Here is a 15349-nt window from a genome sequence, read left to right as displayed (position 1 = left end):
ATATTTATAAATGAAAATGTATAAAAATACATAAAAATAGAAATCTACTTCATAACCACAGAATTCCTCCACCCACAATTTGTCCTCAAAACACGTGCTCCATCCTTCTCCAGGGTCTGGCTACCTACCCTCTTCCTCCACTTTGCCTGGTGGAGGGTTCTCTTTCCAGCAAGAACCTGGTCTGTCTGCACTCCAGTTTCCTCTTCCAGGTTATGGCAGCTGACTGCAGGAGGGTCAGCTCCTGATCCATCTTGGTGTTTTTGTTCAGAAATATGCCAAAGGCCAGGATTTGTTTGATCAGATTGTGTACCACTTGGACCTCATAGAAACATTACTTCGGCCTCCAGTTTCTCAACTCTGCCCAGGTTGCACGCTGGCTAGATCATTCCAAACCCATTAAAAAGCAGATGAAAATTGGACTTGCTTTGCACTTCAGAGTTAAAAATTATTCTTCAGAACCAAACAACTTTCATGAAGAGCTTACAAGATACCTATTTGTTTTACAACTCAGGCATGACACTCTTTCAGGAAAATTGAAATGCCCATGTGAAACAGCTGTGAAGTTAGCTGCTCTCTGTCTACAAGCAGAGCTTGGGGAATATGAACTTCCAGAACACACACCAGAGCAAGTGTCTGAGTTTCAGTTAATTCCAAATCAGACAGAAGCGATGGAATTTGATGTCTTTCAGAGATGGAAAGAGTGCAGGGAAAAGAGCCCTCTTGGGTGGAACTCTCCTATCTGAATAAAGTGAAGTGGCTGGAAATGTATGGTAGATATGCATGTCGTCAGGGGAAGAGATGACTGTGAATATTCTCTTGGATTGACCTGACAAGCATATTAACTTTTGAAGGGGCTAACAAAATAGGCTTATTCTTTTGGCCTAAAATTACCAAAATGGATTTTAAGAAGAGAAAATTGACACTGGTGGTGGTGGTGGTGGGGGGTGACAATAAGGGTCGGGAGCAAGAGCACACATTTGTATTCCAGGTGGACAGCCCCAGAACCTGTAAGCACCTCTGGAATTGTGCAATCAAGCATCACATATTCTTCCAGCTGGGACACTAGGAAATAGCAAATTGAATAGATCAGATTTTATCAGGCTTGAGGGAGGGGGGATTTCACTTCAGATTCAGTGGATGACAGAATAACAAGCTACACATGGCACCTGGTTACAAAGAACCAGAACTTTTGAGAGGAAGCCTAGCAAATGCTATTCATCCTAGAGACACTCAACATTCAAAGCAAGCAACCCAGTGATAGTAATTTCAGCTCTGCTCTAAAACAAATCCTGAAGTCTATATTTGCCAGCCTCAGTAACATCCTAAAAGCCACCCAGCAAGTCCCGGTGGCATCCTCACTCTCCCAATATAAGACCATCTTTTCAGGATGACAGGCCGTGCTGGAAAGTGCAGGCCAGTGGAGATGACAGTCATTTTGATTATGTCCACATAATCCAAAGAACTTAGGTCCGAAGAACTTAGGAGGAGTGCAGAGTATGATGCATCAAGATAAATTCATGACTGCACTTTGAGAGACTGAAGCATCTCACTTCCATTCACCATCACAGTTTCATTATATCCATGAAAAGTCACACGGATGTGTTTGTAAAAGTGTCTTTAAGGAATAGTTCTAAAAGGTGTTTTCAGTGTCTGTAAATATTTGAAAATAATGACGACAGCTAAACATAATTTACTGTTGACCACATTCTCAGCAAAATGAAGGTAGATAAAGACTCGGAAATTATTTTGATATTCTGAGTTTAAAACTGAAGTAAAAGTCTATATTTATTGCATTGCTATATACTTGATACCTAATATTTCTTTGCTATTTAATGAATGGGACAAAAAAAAAAGAACCAGAAAAACTTGTGAAGAAAGCACTGCAGAGAGTATGAGTAATGTAGGGGGGAATGAGGATTGCCGGAATCCAGCCTCTGTCATTGTGTGATCTTAGACAAACCATTTCCTTTTGTTGGCGTCACTTCCCTTATCTGAAAAGAGAGGATGCTTTCCAACTCTAAAATTCTATGACTTGTTAAAATTTAATATTTTTAGGCTGGGGATATAATTTAAAACATCTCATAGGAAAATTGCAATATCCTCTTCTCTAACAGAGGTTACTCCTTTCAGAAGCTAAAGAAAGTGTATAACTTGTTAGATGTTATATAATGCAGAGAGACTGAATTTCCTATCTTAAAACAGTATAGCCACTTTGAATTTTGGAGATTTTACTAATCACAAATTGTATAGCATTTTAGTAGAATTTGCTGCTCGAGTACCAGAATAATTTTTTAATGTCTTGATGATTGGTGCTGCTAATTTGCATGATTTCAGAAGACATAATTATGGATATAGGCTCACAGAATTTGTAGAATTTGAGAGTTGATTTTTACTTCAGCTTTACTCTTAAAAAGCAACATGCAATCTGAGATGCATTTATAGCTCTAATAAAAGCATACAAGATCTTAGGGAAGTTATGCCAAAACATTCCGTAGACTTGGATAGGATGGGTGTTGCACAGCCTTTTTGTAGAACCAGAAATTAATACGTTGTCTTTTAGGCTAAAATTCATACCAAAATATTTATTCCCACCTCCCATTTAAAGCCACCAGTCAAACATTTTTTTCTTGTAATAGATAGGCCTGAGATATTTTTTATTAGTATTTTCGTGAAATCAAACAAAAGTATTTTTATACCATTTTTATATATGTAATTGTACTTTGGCGCATTTTAAGCCTTTAAAAAATATGTTGACATCTCTTGATATAGTTACTGCTAAAACCTGATACTTTTTTGGTTACCACAAAAATCTAGCCAGAAAAAGAGAATCATCTGCATGCCCTGCACAGCGGAGGCTGTATCACCTATAAACTCTCCCTAAGATTTTTGTTTTCGGGTGTATTCCATTTTAGCAGATGTGCTGATCCTCAGTGTATGTGCTGCATTCAAATAAATGTGTTCTGAATCTTTTAATCTTATTGATATATTTTTACAAATGTGTTTCTAAGAAATAAAGATTATTCTTACTTTTAAGAAATATATAAAAATAATATAATAACCCATAATAAATATTATAATAAATTATAATAAATTAATTTTTAACAAAATGTAATAAGTAACTTTTTTGGATGCCACTGTAAATGGTACTTTTTAAAAATTTCAAATGCCAATCATCTATTGCTGTATTATATAAATAAAGTAGACTTTTGTATGTGTACCTTGTATCACCCAACCTTAAAAAACAAACTTATTAGTTCTAGGGGCTGTTTTGTAGAGATTAGTCGGGATTTTCTCTATAGACAGTCATGTATATAGAGAGCTTTATTTCTCTCTTTCTAATCTGTATGTGTTTTATTTCTTTTTCTCGCCTTCTTAACAGTAGCCAGGGCTTCCAGTGCAATGCTGAATAGGAGCCTTTTTATTAATCTTATGGGATTATAATATTAGCTGTAGATATTTATGAGATTAGGTTTAGGAGATTTCCTTCACATTCCTAATTTGCCGAGAGTTTTTATCATGAATGAGTGTTGAATTTTGTCGGACGCTTTTTCTTTATCTATCGAAATAATCATATGCTTTTTCTTATTTAGTATCTTACTATAGTGAATTACAGTGATTGATTTTCAAAAGTTAAATCAGCCTTAATTCTTCAAATGAGCCTCATTTGTCATCATATATTATCTTTTTAAAATATTTCTGGATTCCATTTGCTAAAATTTCATTGAGAATTATTGTATATATCATGAAGGTTTTGTCTTTAGTTTTATTTTCTTGTAATATCTTTGTCTGGTTTTGTTATTAGGATAATGCTGGCCTCTTAAAATAAAATATATAACCATAAAAGGAGCAGCAATAAAAATGAACTACTAATACACACAACAATATTGATAAATCTCAATAAAGTTATGTTGAGCAAAAAAAGCCAGACACAAGGGATTACAACGCTATAGTTCTACTTACATAAAATTCTAAGAAAGACAAATCTAATCTAGAGGGATAGAAAACAGATCAGTGATTTCCTGGGAGTAGAGGAGGAATTGATTAAATAGGGCAACAGGGAACATTTTAGGATGATGGAAAGGTCTAAATTTAGATTGTGGTATTGATTACACAGCTCTTTAAATTTTCAAAAACTCATTAAAGTTTATGGAAAATGTGTACAGTTTATGTTATATAAATTAAACCTTGATTGATTTTAAAAATTATACAGGTGAGTTTCAAGACCTAATTTTGTGGTGAGACAGAGTCAGTTCTGAATTTACCAAATTGCTTGTTGACCTCACTTGGGTATTTATTCCTGGCCCCTTTTCCATATGGCAAGGTGATCTTAGGCCAGTCACATCTCACCTGTAAAACCCAATTTCCTCCTCAGTGAAATGGTAGATAATGATTATTGTTAACTACAGTTCTTTTAGGGAATGTTTTCTGAAGTAACCTATGTCATTCACTTAAAACAATAATCAGCACAGAATGATCAGAAAGTAATAAATATCATCATTATCTATCTTTAAGTATTACTAAAAATCAAAGTAATGTTCTGTGTTTCTTAAACAAAACAATATCGCATGATAAAACAAGAGTAATGTAAGACTAAAAGAGACAACCTCAATATGACAACTGTGTGGGTGGGAAGTCCTCCTAGCATGGAGACCTCAGTGTTTTGAGAGCACTTTTATTGGATGATACCCATTCCTAAAATCTTGAAACATCAGGCTTTAAGTGCTCCTGTCAACTGGCTGACATGACTCGCCTGAAAATACTTTCAGTGTGTCCAGTTCCCAGGAAACTGATTTTCTACAAGGGCAAAAAAGCTCCCTCCCCACAGGGCATTCTTCCCCTGTATGCTTTTAGAAACTAATGTGAGCCTGGAGGACCATCACCCCTGGGTTCTCTGTGATAGTCTAGAATAAAGCCATAGCTATACTGACAGAAAGCAGATTAGTGATTGTCAGGGGCCAGGCTTGGGGAAAGAGATGAACAACAAAAGGACAGAAGGGGACTTTGTGGAGTGATAAAAATGTTCTATATCCTGAGGTGGTGGTGACACCACTAGATGCATTTGTCAAAACCCATTGACTTGTACACTTAAACTTGGTGAATTTTATTGTATGTAAATGATACATATATGATAAAGCTGACAATAAAAAAAAAAAAAGATTTCAAAGCTTATTTGTACATTTAAACAAACTAATAATTCTAAACATTTTAACCCTAAAACGGATACACTCCATTTGGTCCAACTCCTTCCTTTAATATTTGATCTTTTAAAAATGAGAAAACAGGGTCCAGAGATTATGTGATCACACAGCTTGTGAGTGGTCGGCCTGCATTCCAGCACCCAGACCTTGTGTCTTTTTAGTCTTCTTTCTATTCTGTCATCTTCCTAGCACATTTAAACTGTAAATGTATCATGTCTCATGTTGTCACTCAAAAAATTCACAGTCATCCTAAAATATTTTGCAGATATGTGGTATTTTAATTTTTCTACAAATAGGGAAGCACAAAGACTTCAGATTACTTGCTTAATGGCACACAAGTAATTCACATTTTGTTTTTCAATTGTACAATGGATAAGTAATTCCTACCTACATGGTTCTTGTGAGGAGTGAATTAAATTAAATCATTTCTGTATGTAAAGTACTTGGTACATGGTTTCTCAATACATGGTAAATACTGTTCACTTATTTATGGTAATGATCATGATAATGATAAACATGATGGTGAATATAATACTATTTTGATTTTACAATTACTAAATTAAAATAAGGACACCCCCAAAATATGTAAATTAGGTCACATAAAATGAGCTGATTTATGAGTTTGAGGAAGTAGACATTCTCTTTCACTATAGGTAGGAGTATACATTGGAAAAACTCTTTCAGAAGGTAGTTCCATTTCCAGGAATTAATTTTATAATAATACTTACATCTATGAAGATCCATGTGTCAAGATATTCACTGCAGTGTTGCAAATGAAAAAAATAATAAAAGATAATCTAAATGTCCATCAGTAGGTGAAAAGGAGATTGTTAGAGGAATTATGATATGATCTTATCAATTGGATGCTACATGTATTGATAAGAAAAGGTGTTTATTATACAGTTAGTACTGAATCTAAAATAGAAGAGTTAGCATTATTTAATGCCATTTATGATCCCAGATGTTTTTCTAATATTTTGATGATGGACAGGGGGTGAATTCTGTACTTATTTTATTAAAATGAAAAATTTCTCCCTGAGCAAGAAGTCTAAGGTGGTGAAGGTGTTTTGCTTAAACTTCAAAGGCTACTCAATTTCACTGCTATGTGACCTCTCTGATCCAAATATCAGCCCTTGATGTTTCTGTTAATTCAAGAAGGCCTGCCTGCAAAGGGACTCACCACTGGGGCAACCTGAGGGTCAATGTTGCAGTGAGACAACTCCTTGAAGACTAAGACCAGACACTGGGTCATAGTCAGGTGAGCTAGAACAGAGCCAGATAGCAGACAATGGGCTTGTTATTGAACCAATGAGACACATTTGGTTTATGATAAAGAACACTAGGTAGCCTTGCGTAGAATGTCTTTTATTTAATGTCATTCAGGATTTCTCTTTTTCCTGATGAAATCTGGAGAAGAGGCTGCACACTTCCTGAGGCTCTCTTTATCAAAAGGATGAAATAGCTACATTAAGACCTCAATACTTAAGGGCCCACGAATTGAGAAACTGCCAAGATTATTAGGTCAGTGGGAAGGGAGAACAGGTCTATATGTCATCCAAAGGGAATATTTGATTCATGCTGACTGCTCCATTGGATGTAAGCTTCCCCAGCACAGGGTATGTATCAGTGTTTGTTCATCAATAAATCCTCAGCACAGGGCCAGCCATAAAAGAAACTCAAGTATTTGTAGAATGAATAAATGGCAAAACATCATTTTCTGAATCAGGCCATTGTGCTGTCATTATCCCAAGTCCCTGTTCTTCCCACTCCAACACCTTAGACAGTATCCCCAGAGGAACAGAGTAGAGATTATTGGCAAAGGAAGAAATGGAGCCCAATCTAGTTCCACATATGTGGCTAAAGGGCTGGTGAGAAAGGCAAGACCTAGTCATTCGTGTCACTCTGGGCTCAGGCCTGGCACTCTAGGACAGGACTGTGTGAATTAGGCCCCAATTCCTTAAGACCCTTTGTCTCAAAAAGGTCTTGCTTTTTCTCAAAAAGAATTGGAAGAATATTTTACAATTCTTTCACCCTTCTTAGAGGATTTCAAATATACTCATGGATCTAAGAGAATCACTGGAGGAAAGAGCTTCATAGGACAACAGATGAAACAATGGAAGAAATCTGACAGAACCATCCTGAAGGAGAAGGATGCTGGCTACAATGGTTTTATGGTTGCTGAGATCTCTGTTCCCTGAGTCAAATTAAAACCCACTCTTCCACTCTTAATCTTACAGTAGGATTCCAGATGAATGGAAAAGAAAAAAGAAAAAAAGGTCAATAGACAATATCTAAAAGGCAACAGGAGTCATTGCAGTGGTAGTGTGTATTTGGATTGAATGTCATTTCTCAAGGACATGTCCTTTTACAAGAAAGAAATTCTGAAGATGGTTGGTTCTACCAATACAAGTATTGCCTCAGTTGTTAACACAACCTTATGAGGGCACTGATATTATCCATATTTATAATGAGCAAAACCAAGGCTTGAGTAGGGTAACTGCCCAAAGTTTATCCCACCAAACATGAGATTGGAATTATCTACATTTAAAAACTGGTACAACTTTATGGTAAAATCATGAAATCAAGGGGTATGAAAATTGTTGTTTTTATTGGTTTGTCATCTTTCCACTGACTTTTATTGCAGACATGCCAGTAACATAGAAAAGCTTTTAAATGGAAGCTTTGGGATATTCTGTAATTTTGGTAATCAAAGTTAACCATTTCCAGCAAAACATGATTATTTATCAATGCTCTCTACTACTTCAATCAAAATAATAAACAGGAAGAATAAAAAGTATAAATGATTTTCACTGCTTATGCAACTCAAAAGGGAAACCAAAAAGATAAAACAGAAATGAAATTTCAGACAAGTCTTCATTTTCTCCCTTTTCATCAACTGGGAAAAATGATCAAACTATCCATGCTGAGGTGGCAATTCCCCATGGTACTTACAGAAAGATTTTATTGCCTGTTGAGTGCTCAATACAGGAAAATGCAAAAATATTACACCGTATGATTCTATTATGCTGGTACTCTTGGAAATCACCAGATGAGACACTTGGTTAAGACAAATCTTTTCTCCATGCTACTTTTTGCCATTTCTTTACAACTGTTTTTCTCTTTCCTCAATTTCCCTAGAAGTCTATCTTGGTAAAGAGTCAGACAACTGTTGATCAACTCTACTAGACTACAGCAATGTTATGAGACATCATAGAATGTTCAATGATTTCAATCAAGCTTTCTCTCTCTTTTCTTTAAACTGAGATATAATTTACATATTAGGAACAAGGCATAAATAAAAATCAGTCCTGTACCATTATGGCAGGTGATCAAGAGAAGACCTTTCTGCTGTTAAGAGTCAGCTTGCACATATGTGTGCCAGGTTTATTCCACAGGAAAGGCATCTCCATCCATGGGTACCTTGTACTACTGAAAATTATTAGAAAGACTTCCAATGATGATGATGATGATGATGATGATGATGATGATGATGATGGTGATGGTAATAATAATGATGATGATACTGATAGCTAAATAACATGTAGGTACCAGGCACTATTCTGGGCATATTACACATGCTCCTTCATTTACTCTTCACAACAACACTATAACTTGAGTTTATATCAGAATCACCTGGAGGTTTTATGAAACAGATTGTTGACTTCTTTCCCTCAAGTTTCAGGTTCAGTGGTTGTGGTGTGGGATTCCTGAATGGATGTTTCTAACAAGTCCACAAGAGAGGCTGATGCTTACTGGGGGACTTTGAGAACCACTGCCCTAGGAGGTGGGTGCTATTGGATGCACATTTTACAGATGAGGATGGTCACAGTTATGGGGTGCACAAAATCAAGGGTGGTACCAGGTTCCTCTCTCCCGTGAAGAAGTAACTTAAATGTGCTTTAGACTAACAGGGCTTAGAAAAGGAAGTTGAGCTTTGGGGACTTCGCCCTCGTCCCTCACCCCCAACCCCCATCAGTTACATTGCAAACTGATTCTAGGTGCCAGAGAACACCAGGAGAAGTGTAATGTGAGCGCTGAGGTCATTGTGAAATAAAGCACCAAAGTTCCTCAGGGCCAAGCTCTCAACTTCGATGCTGGCTTACCTGGTATCATGCTAAAAGGAAGGAAAGACATGTGAGCCATACAGAAGGCATGCTGCTACCTGCTCTGGGCTGGGCTTCCAAATCTTCCCGCCCCACCAGCTTTCAGGAGAGCTTTTTGCCCTGTATCTCTTGAGTGTTTCCTTGCTTGATCATTTCTCAGAGACAAAAGCTCTGCACCTTACCTAGGATAATTAAAGGCCCCATTTGTAAGCCTAGCTCCAATGACAATGCCTCAACGACAAACTCGGGTATTAAAAAAAGATAAGATTCACTTATTCACAATTCTAAAGAAACACATAAAACGTTCCCTTAAAAAATTTGAGACCCCAAAAAGGAAAGAGAACTGTAAGAACAAAATGGCTAGCCATACCATCTTTCTGTTATTTTTAACAGATTTTGTATAAATAAATGTTAAAATTTCTTGCTTAAATAGTCTCCCATATTTCTCTGGCATTTAGGTATGTCTTGGTCTCATTTTAGACTTGGGGCATAAAAAGAGTCCACACTTTCTCCAGTGCATTGTGTCATATTCCAAGAAACAGAGGGGATGCCATTCTTTGGAACAGCACCTGCCACCCAGCCTCTTGTCAGGCTATTGCTAAGGTGCAGGTGGTCATGCAGTAGCAGGTTTCCATTCTGTGCTATCTGATGGAGCTGTAACCCAAGGGCCACTGTAAAACTATATACTAGAATATGTACTTAGGTTGCTTGAATGATTGCTTATGCTCAACTCCACGATGTCTTTTAAAAAAAATTTTTTAACTTCCACTCATTTACAACACAACATACAATTGTAACCACCTAAGAGCTTCAGACTCTAGTTGGTGTTAGAAAGAAGAGCTTTTATTTCCTCAAAGACTTTAAAATGAAAATTTTAATGAATTGATTTTTAAAAATTGTATGGGGTTGCCAGGACCTTTCAATAGGGAAAGGGTGGTCTTTCAAACAAATGATGCTGGGCAAATCGAATATTCACATGCAAAAGAATAAAGTTGGACCATTACCTTACACCATATGCAATAAGGAACACAAAATCAATCAAAGACCAAAATATAAGAGCTAAAACCATAAAACTTTAGATGAAAACACAAAGGAATAGCCTAATGATATTGATCTTAGCAATAATTTTTTTTTTGGTTATGACACCAAAAGAACAGGCAACCAAAGAAAAAAACAGATGAATCAAACTTTATCAAAATTTAAAACTTTTGTACATCAAAGGAGTCTATCGACTTAATGAAAGGCAGCTCACAGAATTCAAGAAAGAGATGGAGTATCTATCTGTAAATCATATCAAATTGGAACCCTTTTTGTGCAATGGTGATAGAAATATAAAATGCAGACACTGTGGGAAACACAGAAAAAAATTAAACACAGAATTACCGTATCTAATAAATCCACTTCTGTGTATATATCCTAAGAACCAGAAACAAGAACTCAAACATTTGTCCAACTATGTGGATAGCAGCATTACTCAAAATAAACGAATGTGTAAATAACCCATCTGTCCCTCTAGGATGACTGAAAAAACAAAACGTCGAACATTCACACAATGAAATATTATTCATCTTTTAAAAAAGGGAAATTCTGACACATGTCACAACATGGATGGACCTTGAAGATATTATATTAGTGAAGTAGCCAAGCACAAATGGACAAACATTACATGATTCTACTTACTTAATGTAAAGCAGCTAGAGTAGTCAAATTCATAGACAGAGAAGATAGAATAGTGGTCGCCAGGGGCTGAGGGGAGGGAGTAATGAAGACTTGTTGTATAATACGTAGAGAGTTTCAGCCTGGGAAGATAAAAAAATTTTGAAGAAGAATGGTGGTGATGGCTGTACAGCAATGTGAATAGACTCGATGCTGCTAACTGTACACTTAAAATGGTTAAAATACATGCTTTTATCTTATGTACATATCTCCATAGTAAAAAAAGAAAACTATATATCCGATAGTGTTTTTAAAAGATTTATCAATTTAATCCTAAATAGAAATTAGTTTACAAGTCCACATGAAACATCACACATTTTTATCAAAAAAAAAAAAAAAAATCAAAATATACATAGAAAAAGGTGGAGTGGGAAGGGAAATAAGATAATAATATTTTTTCTAGAAGGTATTTTCAACAATGAATGTTTTTGTAATAAAGGACAAATGTACAATATTTCTGATTTGTGTTAATTAATTCTTAATTATATACATTAATATTAATATATAAATATATTTTTCTTTCATTTAAAACGTTTTCACAAACTATCATTTAAATTCTGACATTAAATGTAAATTGAAGGAAAAATCAAGTAAAAGTCATTAAGGCAAATTTCTTAAATTAAATCTCAAGAAAAGCACGTTGGATACTAGGAAGACAATAATCCATGACGCAGAGAGTTGGAAGGTAAGAGTAGTTTCTACGTTGCGCCATTCCTCGTTTTATGAAACCACATTTTTCTGTGAATAACTTATTTCTGTCGGTTTTGGGAAAGGTTTGGGAGGGAAGAAGAAACCCTGACTGGGGAAGACAGGAAATGAGTATTACAAATGTCACGCCTTCTCTGGAAACCTACCCAGTCCCTCCCCTTTCCTTCCAAGGATTAGGGCCTTGACCATCACGGCCCCTGTTTTGGGCATTGCCATTCCACTCCAGATTCCTCCAAAAACCAGCTGAACCCTTCCCAAAACAGTGAGCGCACATCTGCCTGTGGGCTTTGAATTCTATTCTGCCCCACATTTCCTGTGGAATAAACAGTAACGACTAAATTAGCTTATAGTGTTTTCAACTCTCTTGAGAATTTAACCGAAAACTCTAAAGGACAGACAGGTTCACACTAAAACACTTTTGGGGCTCTCCGTAAGCTTTTCGTGAACCACTCATCGAGGGTATGAATTTGAGGTAAGCAGCTGATCCAGGTCCCAGGGAATCGCAGGACCCTCCTCAGCGCTGTCCTGGGTCCCCCAACCCCCCATCCCCCAGGGACCACTCAGACAAGAAAGACCCGCTGTACGACAGGTTGAAACCCAGCCCTATCTCGCGCACGGAGTCCCAGCACCCGAAGGCCCCGCCTACAGACCAGCTCAGCCAATCTCGGTGCAGGCAGGCGGTGCGGGGCGGGCCAACCTGGCCGAATCCCGGGTCCTTAAACCTGCGGCTGGGGGACCACAGCTCGGCCTCTGAGACCCCTGGACTCGCACGTACTGTCTTTGCTCAGCTGCTCCCGTCGCAGGTGAGCGCCCCCAGCTTGGCTCTGGCGCAGCAGGACTGCTCCGGGAACTAGGATAGCCGCCAGCCTTGGGGGTCGAGGGTTCGGGTGGGGGGGCGGGGAGGAGTAGGGGTCACAAGAGTCAATGTCCTCAGGTCTGACCGCGCGGACCTTGCAGCCTGACCCACGCCTGCTAGAGGCTTTGGGGGCCGCGTCTCTTTGCGCCGCTTCTACATTCTCTGGAAGCAGCTGGCTTGTGCTGAGGGCTGGGAGCAAAAGCGACACACCCTCTGCTGGGTTCTGCCTGCAGCGCCTGTGTTACCTGGCCGCGAGCAGGTTCTCTGACGCAGGGAGAGCCTGGCCCTGTCTGGGCTCCGGAATAGAGTCTTGGGGCTGTTTCTGTCCACCCACATCTTTAGCCTGCCTCCACAGTCCTTCTGTAATTACTTAGGAGGGTAAATTAAATGTTTTTACTCCACCATGGTGGCTATAACGTCTCATGAGAAAGTATGATGGCTTTTTAGAAGGATTAGTCTAATCAGAAACTCATCCCTTTTCTCTTCCTAGGTTTTTGAAACATGAGTCCTTCAATCTTCCTGACTCTCCTTTGCTTGGGAATAGTCTCAACTGCTCCAAAACTTGGTCACAGTTTAGATGCACAATGGAACCAGTGGAAGGCAACACATGGGAAACTATATAACGAGGTTGATAACATCTGAAATTGTCCAGTGGGACCCCGCAGAGAATGGTCCATGCTATTTGGAGTTTACAGCAGAGAGTAGCTTCTTGAGGCCAGCTCTTACCAAGGCAGTAACTTCATGGCACCCACTGCTGAGCACAGTAGGGCATGCATCCCTGTTGTGTTGGTGCTGGAGAACAACTTCCAGAACTATAAAGCCATCCTTAGCCATGGTTCTGTCCTCTCTCTCTCTCTCTCTCTCTCTCTGCAAATCCTCTTAGTGAAGGTGAGTTGGTTTTGACAATACAGTGTATGTTTGACTGTAGAATGAAGAAGGCTGGAGGAGAGCGGTATGGGAGAAGAATATGAAAATGATTGAACTGCACAATCAGGAACACAGACAAGGGAAACATAGCTTCACCATGGCAATAAATGCCTTTGGTGACATGGTGAGTGTGGCATGGAATGCTTCCATTTTTGCGCTGCTTCTCTTCACTGATTTACCAAAATAATCTCTTCCTTTACAACATTCTATTTCCTTTTCATTGAAGACCAATGAAGAATTTAGGAAATTGATGAATGGTCTTCAAAACCAGAAGCACAGGAAGGGGAAAGTGTTCCAAGAACCTCCTTTCCCTGAGATCCCCCCATCTGTGGACTGGAGACAGAAAGGCTACGTAACTCCTGTGAAGGATCAGGTATAACAGTATTTAGCGAATCTCTCCAAGAATAAAGCTATAATGGAGTTGTCATTGATATGGAAAACTGGAACAACAAGCAGTACGCTGTTTTTTAAAAGTTTTCAGATATAGCAGCTGTTGTCAAAGTCTTGCTATTTGTTTTGTAGACTGAACACTTTTAAATTTTGTTTTCAGGGTCAATGTGGTTCTTGTTGGGCTTTTAGTGCAACTGGTGCCCTTGAAGGACAGATGTTCCGGAAAACTGGCAAACTTATTTCACTGAGTGAGCAGAACTTGGTGGACTGCTCTCAGTCTCAAGGCAATGAGGGCTGTGATGGCGGCCTAATGGATAATGCCTTCCAGTATGTCAAGGACAATGGAGGCCTGGACTCAGAGGAATCCTATCCATATCTCGCAAGGGTAAAAGGCACTTCATATCTTGTTATCATTCTAGCTCTGCTTTTTAGTTTTGAAAACTTTAGAGAAAACAGATACTATATAATTTACACTTTAGGTTGTAGAATCTAATCTGCAAACTGTCAGAACTGTACAGTTCTTTGTTTAGATAGCTACCATATATCTGTTTCTACTTCTATGTTATATAGAGATACACATACCATTCTATATACAGTATAAATTTCTCCAGAGTGAAAAAAAGTCTATGGACAGGTAGAGCGAGTGTCTGTATCTCATTGAATAGACACTAGCTAGTTTCAAAGCAACCAATAGCTTTTTACCTCCTGGAATGCTTTATAACAAACTTGACTTGGAAATCATTAAGCTGTAAACTGTCTTGAACTCACGTTCCGCAGGAGTTTGGTCATAATAAAGTTTCTCCCTTTTTACCTTTGAAAGGATGAATCCTGCAAATACAAGCCCGAGTTTTCTGCTGCCAATGACAGTGGTTTCGTGGACATTCATAAGCAGGAGAGGTCCCTTATGAAGGCAGTGGCAAGTGTAGGGCCCATCTCTGTTGGTATAGATGCAAGCTATAGCTCCTTCCAGTTCTATGAAAAAGGTAAGCATTTGTTTGGGTACAAATTTAGCCAGAAAAGTTAGAAAACCACCCTGACATACAGCAAAATTGACTCTTTGTAGAAGTCAATGTAGAATATTCTGGGTATGTGAATTTAACATAGTAATGTATTCTGTACATGTAATATTTGTGTCTGATGTTGTCCTTTTGACCTTAAACCATATTCTTATAATTTTAAGTGCTTCATAAATATATTAAATGGCTACATAATTTGATTGGTATAGTTTTATTTACTTTACTTTTTAAAAATTGTTAGACTTTTAAAATTTTCAAAGAATTTTACTACCATAATTAAAACTAGAAAGAACCCTTGGTTCAATTAATTTTGTGTTCTGTGCTATTTCCTTAGACTGACACCTTAAAAGTAGAATGACAAAGTTTCATTGCTTCTTGACAAATTGTTTAGAAAAGTGATAGTAGCAATTTGTACTTTTGCTCATGTTATAGGAG

The 15349-nt window shown here is 37.9% G+C and overlaps 1 protein-coding gene and 1 pseudogene across 1 annotated transcript in view; both read left to right on the top strand.

Moving 5' to 3' along the window:
* LOC105306928 overlaps positions 1–1149 on the top strand; it is a 10293-nt pseudogene extending 9144 nt beyond the window's left edge.
* An 11269-nt stretch (positions 1150–12418) lies between these two features.
* LOC105306921 (cathepsin L1-like) overlaps positions 12419–15349 on the top strand; it is a 5284-nt gene continuing 2353 nt past the window's right edge. Inside the window, exons 1-6 of the mRNA XM_011382218.2 lie at positions 12419–12528; positions 13072–13208; positions 13510–13632; positions 13735–13881; positions 14059–14283; positions 14719–14881. Of these exons, the coding sequence (XP_011380520.1) occupies positions 13083–13208; positions 13510–13632; positions 13735–13881; positions 14059–14283; positions 14719–14881 (784 nt within the window). The 5' untranslated portion in view covers positions 12419–12528; positions 13072–13082. The remainder of the gene's footprint in view (positions 12529–13071; positions 13209–13509; positions 13633–13734; positions 13882–14058; positions 14284–14718; positions 14882–15349) is intronic.

This window comes from Pteropus vampyrus, unplaced genomic scaffold (genome assembly GCF_000151845.1).
Source record: "Pteropus vampyrus isolate Shadow unplaced genomic scaffold, Pvam_2.0 Scaffold465, whole genome shotgun sequence".
In the NCBI taxonomy this organism is placed as follows: Eukaryota; Metazoa; Chordata; class Mammalia; order Chiroptera; family Pteropodidae; genus Pteropus; species Pteropus vampyrus.
Note: the sequence above shows the minus strand (reverse complement) of the source record. Positions and strands in the feature narration are given on the sequence as shown.